This window comes from Felis catus, chromosome A3 (assembly GCF_018350175.1).
Source record: "Felis catus isolate Fca126 chromosome A3, F.catus_Fca126_mat1.0, whole genome shotgun sequence".
Taxonomy (NCBI): domain Eukaryota; kingdom Metazoa; phylum Chordata; class Mammalia; order Carnivora; family Felidae; genus Felis; species Felis catus.
The window spans coordinates 23,783,744-23,793,604 of NC_058370.1; the positions used below are offsets into that span (position 1 = coordinate 23,783,744).

The window sequence follows — 9,861 nt, forward strand, 5'->3', positions numbered from 1 at the left end:
CAATAATTAAACATGTTGGGACTGAAGCACTGCCAGCGGCAGCATCTGGTTGTAATTACCAGAGGGGACTGAAGTGATTAGTCACCTTTATAGTGAGAGCCAGGTCGGTCCCCTGGGTTTCTCCCTGGAGAGAGCCTTCTCAACAAGCTCAGAGTCCCCTTTTCCTGCTCCCACCCCATTTCTGGAGTTCCCTGATCCTCAAACAATAGCCCCTGCTCTGAGACTCCTTCATGTCCCCAAAGTCCCAGCCCTGATCTGAGACTCCCCCATGTCCCCAAAGTCCCAGTGCATTGGATGAGACCTTGACTGAAAGCCAAGAATACCAGAATTGCCCCCAACACTTTTTATTTCTTGTGTTTCTAGAGGCCAGGTTAGGATTCTTGGGTACAAAATGTATCAAAGCAGGAATTAGGCTTAAAAAGTAATTTAACCCTCCTGAACTTCAATTTCTTCATCTGCAAAATGTGGCTACCTGGAGCACCTTCATCACAGGATTATTGTGAAAATAAACAAGGTAAAAATACTGTGGACTACAAAGGCTAGAGTCTAGGAGTGCCTGGGTGGCTCAGTTGTTTAAGCGACCAACTCTTGATCTCAGGGTCAGGTCTTGATCTCAGGGTCATGAGTTCAAGCCCCGTGTTGGGCTCCGCACTGGGCATGAAGTCTACTTAAAAAAAAAAAAAAAAAGCCTAGAGTCTAGTTTACTTGAGTACCTGCTCAATTAATAGTAGCTATTATTATTTGTCAGGTGCTAAGCTAATCACTTTTTATGATTAATTTAATCGTATCCCCACAAAAACCCTATGAGGTAAGTACTGTAATGATCCTCATTTAGAGTTTCAGAGAGGTTTGGAAGCTTCCAAAAATCGCACAGCGCACTAAGCCATTTTGCAGAACCAGAATTCTAAACCAGGTGTGTTTGCCTCCAGGGCCCTTACTCTTTATCAAGCTGTGTACAGGGACATCTTAGTGGTTTGATTCATTCATCCGTTCATTTATTCACTCAATCAAGTTTACAAAGTGCCTAATAAGTAGCAAGATAGAATCCCTCCCTTTAAGGAACTCAGAGTCCAGCAGGGAAGGTGTGATATGTCCACAAGTAACCACACCTGGAAGTAGAAAATTATGGCTTTTGCATATAAGGGCCAGTGGAGATTTATTCATCTATATAACACACACTGAGAATCTGCTATGTACTGAACACTATGCCCAGCACTGGGAATAAGTGAAAGATAAATATGGCACAATCTAATCATAATCTAATGGGGTAGACAGAAATTTAAATACGTTATTACAGTTGTAAGGAATTAAGTTGTGATTTTAAAAGTAGGAAAAAAGTAAATGGGCACCTGGGTAGCTCAGTCAGTTAAGTGTCTGACTCTTGATTTTGGCTCAAGTCATGATCTCACAGTTTTATGAGTTCAAGCCCCATGTTGGGCTCTGTGCTGGCCATGGGAGCCTGCTTGGGATTCTCCCTCTCTCTCTGCCCTTCACCCCACTCATGCTCTCTCTATCTCTCTCAAAATAAATAAATAAACTTTAAGAAATGTGCAAAAAGTACATAAATAGAGTATAAGAAATGAGTTGTGTTCGAGACAGGGGACAGAGGCAGAACTGGGTAACCTCTGAGCCACCAAAGCAGAAAGGAGCACAGAAAATGTGTGATGACAATTCAGGAGCATGTATTTTCTGGTGGATGAGGGAAGGCTTCATGGAGGAGAGGGCACATGAGCTGGCACTTTTCAACAGGTAAGTTTTAGAGGGGAAGAGTTGGAACAGAGATGTCCTGGAGACCTAGAAGCCCAGTTATCAGGTAATTATAGTAGGACAGGTGGCGAGGAGAACAGAGATAGTGAGGTAATTGGGGGATGGAGAGGAGGGAGGAGTGTTAAGGATAACTGCTTAAATGGGGACAAGTCAAAGGGGGAGCGAAGTGTTGTGAGTCTGGGTAATTAGAGGGAGAGTAATGAACCCAGCTCTTCCTGAAAGCTCCCCCAAAAGGGTGATGGTGCCTTGGCCTTCTGAGATGGGGAGGTAGAGCTCTGCTGGGTGTTCTGATCCAGGACCACCTCATGAAGCTTGAAATGGCCAAGTCATGCTGCTGTGCTCTGAAGATCATAGAGGACCTGGGAGCATCACCATGAAAAGGCTGGTCGGGCACCTGCACACCCCAGCCCAGTTTCATCTTTCCTTCATCAAACACTCCATGTGCTTCTACTCTGTGCCAGGTGGTGCTGGGAAACCAATCTGGGTGACCTTACGGTGCAAACAGATCTCCATTAGGCAGGCTCAAAAAATCTCATATTAAGAAGGAGGATTTCCTGGGGCCTCTGGATGGGTCAGTCTGTTAAGCATCTGACTCTTGATTTCAGCTCAGGTAGTGGTCTCACGGTTTGTGAGATTGAGCCAGGAGTCAGGTTCCACACCGGCAGCACGGAGCCTGCTTGGGATTCTCTCTCTCTCTCTCTGTCTCTGTCTCTCTCTCTCTCTCTGTCTCTGTCTCTCTCAAAATGATTTAAAAAAAAAAAGAAGCTTTCCTGATTACTACTTCTACACTGCTTCTTACAGTGTGACAAAGTGTTATAGAGAAACATACAGGAAGGGGGGTAGTTGGCTCTGTCTGGGGATCAGGGAAGGCTTCCCCAAGGAGGTGAATCTTCAGCTGAAGCTTTCAGATTGAGGAGGACCTCCTCCAGTTGTGGGAGTTGATATTTCAGGTGAAGGGAACAGCTCTCCCCCATGAGTCCTGCTGGAATTCAGACTTCTCCCAGAGCTACCAAAAAAACATCATGCGGGGAAATAATTTTTCCAGTCTCCTGCAGGGGTCGCTGCTGCCCCAGGCTGAGGCTGCCACCTCTCGACTGCCCCAGTTCTTTCCAACTGAACTCAGAGTCTGTCTTTGCTGGGGTAGTAGTGAGGTACACTCTGGACCTGCTTCTATCGAAGGAGTGGGCTCAGGGGTAGCAGTCCCCCCTGAAGCCTGAAGAAATCATCTGAGCTCTGTCAATGGCACTTGGGGGGAGGGGTGTAGTAGGTACAGATATTTTTCTGTCTCTGGGTCACCACAAGTTTATTAAAATAAAAGCAACTGTGGGTAAATGCTGCCATCTGTGCTGCCCCCCCCCCAACAAATCAGGCCCCAGACTAGACGCAGCGGTTGAAGCTGCTTTAAAACACCCCAAGGACTTAACTGAAAACCCACACTCCCCATGCTTCTGGGGCTTAAGATCTTGAGCTCATTCCTCAGTATCTCTCCTCAGGAAGGTGGGGTGGGCTGCCCCGTGAGGTGGAGGTGAAGACCCCTGAGTCTGCTCCACAGACTGAGAGGCCCCCTAAGCCTAGAGCCCTGCTGCGGGGCTCTGTGCCAAGAGCCCCCGTGAGCCATGGCCTCGAAAGGGCAGCGGTGATTTTTTTCACATAAATATATCGCACTTAAATGAGTTTAGACAGCATGACATCAGAGAGTAATTAAATTGGTTTGGGTTGGAATTCCGTTTCCAATTCCTGAGTTCAGGTTTGTAAAAGATTTTTCTGAGCACCTGCAGGCGTATGTGTGTGTGTGTGTATGTGTGTGTGTGTGTGTGAAGTATTTTCACTGGAAAGGATTCAAAACTTAAAAAAAAAAAAAAAAACTGGAGCACACAGGCAGCATTACGCCATTCTTCCTTCTTGGAAAAATCCCTCAGCCTTATACAAGCCTCCTTCAAGCCCTCAGTCAGTTGTGCAGGAGAAAGGGGGCGGTCGGCTTTCTCCTTTCAAGAACGAGTTATTTTCAGCTGCTGACTGGAGACGGTGCACGTCTGGATACGAGAGCATTTCCACTATGGGATTGGATACAAACACACACCCGGCAGACTTAAAGAGTCTCAGACTGAGGAGAAAGCCTTTCCTTCTGCTGCTACTGCTGCTGCCGCTGCTTTTGAGGGTCCACTCCTTTCATGGTTTTTCCTGCCAAACCAGAGGCACCTTCGCTCCTGCCGCCGTTCTCTTTGGTGTCATTCAGCGGCTGGCCAGAGGATGAGACTCCCCAAACTCCTCACTTTCTTGCTTTGGCACCTGGCTTGGCTGGACCTGGAATTCATCTGCACTGTGTTGGGTGCCCCTGACTTGGGCCAGAGACCCCAGGGGGCCAGGCCAGGATTGGCCAAAGCAGAAGCCAAGGAGAGGCCCCCTCTGGCCCGGAGCATCTTTAGGCCAGGGGGTCACAGCTATGGTGGGGGGGCCACCAATGCCAGGGCAAAGGGGGGCACCGGGCAGACAGCAGGCCTGACACAGCCCAAGAAGGATGAACCCAAAAAGCTGCCCCCCAGATCGGGTGGCCCTGAACCCAAGCCAGGACACCCTTCCCAGACAAGGCAGGCTGCAACGCGGACTGTGACCCCAAAAGGACAGCTTCCTGGGGGTAAGTCACCCCCAAAGGCAGGATCTGTCCCCAGCCCCTTCCTGCTGAAGAAGGCCAGGGAGACTGGGCCCCCTCAAGAGCCCAAGGAGCCGTTCCGCCCGCCCCCCATCACACCCCACGAGTACATGCTCTCGCTGTACAGGACGCTGTCCGATGCTGACAGAAAGGGAGGCAACAGCAGCGTGAAGTTGGAGGCTGGCCTGGCCAACACCATCACCAGCTTTATTGACAAAGGGCAAGGTGAGGGGGTGGGGGGGCAGGGGCACGGCTGAGAGGGAGGGGCATCTGCATGCGTGGAGGGGCCTTTCAGAGCCCTGACACTGCACCGGTGGGAGATAGCACATGCATCGGCCTGGGGTAGTATCTGGGACTGACCCCCCACGTACAGGGTCTGAGGCTGCTGGCAAGTCAGAGCCAATCCCTGCAAGGTGCAGAGGGGGTTACTGAAGCCCAGAGAGGGGACAAGAACTGCCAGTTGGTGGCAGAGTCGGGGACCACACTCTAAGACTTACCAGGCCATGCTCTGTTCCTATGTGGGCTAGCCAGACTTTCCAGGCTCCAGAGGTTTGTAGGTTTTCTCAGATGGCAGAGAGAGAGATTAATCTCTAGAAACCTGCGGTTCGGCAAATCTGCCTTCAAGCTAGGGGGCAGAGGAGGCAGGATAGGTGAAGACAGCAAATGAGGCATCTGGGAGTCATGGAACGACATTTAAATGTATGATGTGGGGGGTGCAACAGACTTAGGGTCTTAACTCACAATGTGACCTTGAGGGAGTCCCTTTTCTCTTTGTTGTCTCAGTTTCCCCATCTGCACAACTATATGGGTATTGGACTGGGTGATTTCTTCCTTTCTTTTTTTTTTTTTTTTAAGTTTATTTATAGGGGGTGGGGGGCAGAGAGAAAAGGTGAGAGAGAGAATCCCAAGCAGTCTCTGCACTGCTAGTGCAGAGCCTGATGCGGGGCTCGAACTCACAAACCGTGAGATCATGACCCTCTGAGCTGAAACTGAGAGTTGGATGCTTAACCGTCTGAGCCACTCAGGCACCCCAAGACTGGGTGATTTCTGAGAGCCATTCAGATATGAACACTTTGTGTCCTGTCCTAAACACATCATTTTTATCATCAGCCCAGGAGGGTATCTGTTCCCTTCACTTCTCCTTATGCTCGGTTAGCATTACTGTTTTGGCGTTTCCCTCTCCACTTGCTGTGTGATCTCAGCAAGTCCCTTCCCCTCTCAGGGCCTCAGTTTCTCCGTAAGTGTGAAAAGAGAGATGGATTACTTATTGCCATGGTTGCTTGCAGTTCATATGCTCTGGTTCTGTGAGTCTTAAGACTTTGCTGGCAGGGTGGGGGAGGGGTCAGATATTGGGAGAGGCTCCTCATTAGAGCCAGCCGGCCAGGCCGGTGGGGGAATGACAGGGTGGGAGGAAGCAGGAGGCAGCAGGTCTGGCTGGGGTGGGGGAGGTGGCCTGGCCGCCTGCCCAGCCGGGGAAAGCTGTGACCCCTTGGGGGCTCATAAAATAAGTCCTTGTGCCCCCCAGCTCTAAGGGAACTTGCAGAGGGGGAGATGGGGAGTTTAAAGGCCTAATTAGTCACCTTCTAGAGCAATGTATGAATGCTTCCCAATGGCAAATTGGTATTTAGGAAAGAGAGTATGCTGATTCAGACACACGGCAGAGTTTCTCGTACACACACAGCCGTATGTTTATACATATATGCTGAATCACACACACATGTATGCATGTGAACACACACCTTCTTACATGTACACACGGAAACTTCTTACAGATACACATATATACGCAAGCACAATCACACGTGCACATGTCACTCACGTATACTTTACCTTTCATATTCACATATAAACCCAATCATACACACACACACACACACACACACACACACACACACATGCACAAACTGTCACTTACACACATGCTCATATACCCAGCATGGTAAGACATGTACACACCAAAATCATTAGACTAGGAAGCAAGGGAAATTGGATTGTAACTTTATCATTAACTACCTGCAAATTTACACAAGTCACTTTTCCCTCTCTGTGCCTCATCTGTAAAATGAGAACACCAAGATCTTCTTTAAGGTATAGTGGAAGCAGTTCAGGATTCAGTATAAAAAGTTCTAGACTAGGGGCACCCAGGTGGCTCAGTCGGTTAAGCGTCCGACTTCAGCTCAGGTCATGATCTCACAGTTCATGAGTTCAAGCCCGCATCAGGCTCTGTGCTGACAGCTCGGAGCCTGGAGCCTGGAGCCTGCTTTAGATTCTGTGTTTCCCTCTTTCTCTGCCCTCCCCTGCTCATGCTCTGTCTCTCTGTCTCTCAAAAATAAAAATAAGCATTAAAAAAAAAAAGTTCTAGAGTTCCAGCTCTGCTTTTTCCTAGCTGGGTGATCTTGGGCAAGTCACCTAATTTCTCTGAGCCTCAGGTTCCTCCTCTGGAAAATAGGGCTAATTATAATACCCATCCCACCTATCTCTCCAATGAGACATCATATAAATTAATAGATGGGAGAGGGACAGCTAGAGGCATCTCTGATACGCATTGTCTTTGACACAAACACCCAGAATCTTTCAAATCACCACAGCCACAGTTACAGATGAACAACCCTTGTTTATTTTGGTAGGCTATTTCAGAAGCTCCCTTATTTTGAAAAAGCCTCTCGTGATTTGGGTCTTGGCCTCTGTCAGAGTCGGGGAGAGGTCAAAGAAAGCTATCTCCAGAGGGGAGAGAGCTGTGGCCCTTCCCTGAGGCCTCGAGGTGACTGGCTCCCTTGGTGAGGTTGCAGGGAATGACTTCTGGGTGTTCTCTCTAGATGACCGAGGTCCTGTGGTCAGAAAGCAGAGGTACGTGTTTGACATTAGTGCCCTGGAGAAGGATGGGCTGCTAGGGGCCGAGCTGCGGATCTTGCGGAAGAAGCCCTCAGACGCGGCCAAGCCAGTGGCCCCCGGCATCAGGCGGGCTGCCCAGCTGAAGCTGTCCAGCTGCCCCAGCGGCCGGCAGCCGGCAGCCTTGCTGGATGTGCGCTCCGTGCCAGGCCTGGACGGATCTGGCTGGGAGGTGTTCGACATCTGGAAGCTCTTCCGAAACTTTAAGAACTCAGCCCAGCTGTGCCTGGAGCTGGAGGCCTGGGAACGGGGCCGGGCCATGGACCTCCGTGGCCTGGGCTTCGACCGGGCTGCCAGGCAGGTCCACGAGAAGGCCCTGTTCCTGGTATTTGGCCGCACCAAGAAACGGGACCTGTTCTTTAATGAGATTAAGGCCCGCTCCGGCCAGGATGATAAGACTGTGTATGAGTACCTGTTCAGCCAGCGGCGAAAAAGGAGGGCCCCACTGGCCACGGGCCAGGGCAAACGGCCCAGCAAGAACCCCAAGGCCCGCTGCAGTCGGAAGGCACTGCATGTCAACTTCAAGGACATGGGCTGGGATGACTGGATCATCGCGCCCCTTGAGTATGAGGCCTTCCACTGTGAAGGGCTATGTGAGTTCCCCTTGCGCTCCCATCTGGAGCCCACGAACCATGCAGTCATCCAGACCCTGATGAACTCCATGGACCCTGAGTCCACGCCACCGACCTGCTGTGTGCCCACACGACTGAGTCCCATCAGCATCCTCTTCATTGACTCTGCCAACAACGTGGTCTATAAGCAGTATGAGGACATGGTTGTGGAGTCTTGTGGCTGCAGGTAGCAGCACTAGCCTTCTGTCTTCCTGGCTGGCACATCCAGGATGCTGGTCACAAGAGCCCCTCCCTGCACTCCCAGAATCAGAGAAGTCGGGAAAATACAGCCGGGACGTCTACACAGCCTGCACGAAAGGGGATTCCAACAGCCTTGCTCTTACTCTCTGAGTGGGACTGGGTTAGAGATTCCTTTCTAGCCACAAGTCCCCTTGTCTGAAGATTTCTGCCCTTCTGCTGCTCTGACTGCCGGGACAGACCCAGGGAGACAGACTGAATGGGACTGAAACCCAGGAGATCTTGTTTTCCCCTGAGACCCAGCCCACACTTCTCCTTACTTGGGCCTTGTTGGCTTCTGGACTCTCCAGGGAGGGCTCCTCTCGGGAAAGCCACACCTGCCATCCCCACCTTGAATCACCATTGTGCCTGGTGACTTTCTGCCCCTGGGGCAGATGAGATGCTGATTGGGCAGGGGTGGGCAAGACGGGGAGAGGGCTCGGGCAGGGGTGAGGAGTGTGAGGCTGTTAGACTGTTAGATTAAAATGTACATTGATGAGATAAAAAGCAAAACTGTTACCAAAACGGTGGCAAATTTCTTGTTTACTCCAGGGGACCCAGTGACCTCCTCAAAGCATGACTGACCCATGGAGGGGAGGTGGGTTGCCTGAAGCAAATCAGGACAGACAGTATAAGCTGAGTAGGGCCAATGCTACCTCTAACCCCACTCCTGTTCCTTCCAAAGGCCTTTTGGTCTGGATCTCCATCTGCTTCTCCGGGGTCTGGCAACAGACTTAGGTTTTCTTTTTGACATTCTTCAATCAAGCTTATTGTCTCCTAAATGGAACCCTACATGGGAGGGAAATTGGGGGTTTCATTTCCTCTAAAATCATCCCTACCTCATTCACTACCTGCCCCCCTCCCCATATACTCACAGAATCCACTGGCCACCATTTAGAGGGCCCTCTACCTTTCCGTGGGGAACCTGGGCTGCCAGAGATCTCCTCCCCTGTTGAGGCATCTTCTTTTTGCCACTGACCACTGTTTCTTGAATGATCTTCTGTAGCTCCACTACCCTCCAGCTTAGCACCTTTATCACTCCTCCCCGCTCATCCATCACTTACTACCCATCACCCCAGCTCCAGAAACAGAGCTGGAGTCCTTCCCCTTTACATTTTATATTATACAAGTACATAATTATACATTTGATAAGCAACCTCCCCACTAACTTTAGGCAGACCAACGCCAGACACATCCTGATGTTTCCTGCTTGGGGCTTGGCCCAGAGTAAATGCCCACTTCTCTGTATCCACTAGAATTCTTAGTTGGGGGCATGAGGCATGAATGCTTGGGAGGGGAACACAGCCCTCTGGTAGGGGAATTTGGGCACCTAAGTCCTCTTTCTAAGGGCTTAGGACCAGGCTCTGCCTGGCCAAAGAGAGGGAAGACTAAGAGAAGGGAGTCTAGGCCTCCCCTTCCCACCCAGGGGGCCCCAACATTTTCCCCATCTCTCTCCAGCTGGGTCTTTGATTCCCAGGGCTCCTAGCCAAAGCTGTTTCAACAGTAAGGATTCCTGCCCAGCTATGGGCAGATCTTGTGTCCCTTCCCTCTAGGCCCAAAACCTGTGTTGTCAGGACCTGAAACAAGAGCCCGGTGCAGGGGGCAGCCTACCTTTGAGCTGCCTCCCTGGCTTGGAGGCCATTACCTGTCCCTGAGGGGCCAGTCTGAACCTGGAACCTAGCCCTCCCTGGCCAGGCTTCGTTGTGT

General features: G+C 50.6%; 1 protein-coding gene across 1 annotated transcript; it reads left to right on the plus strand.

The window, feature by feature from the left end:
- Nucleotides 1-1,473: 1,473 nt before the first annotated feature.
- GDF5 (growth differentiation factor 5) lies at nt 1,474-9,322 on the plus strand. The gene is made up of 2 exons (XM_003983579.5): nt 1,474-4,642; nt 7,234-9,322. Exons 1-2 carry the CDS (start codon nt 4,018-4,020, stop codon nt 8,106-8,108), a joined length of 1,500 nt encoding a protein of 499 aa, XP_003983628.1. The 5' UTR covers nt 1,474-4,017; the 3' UTR covers nt 8,109-9,322.
- Nucleotides 9,323-9,861: the final 539 nt, after the last annotated feature.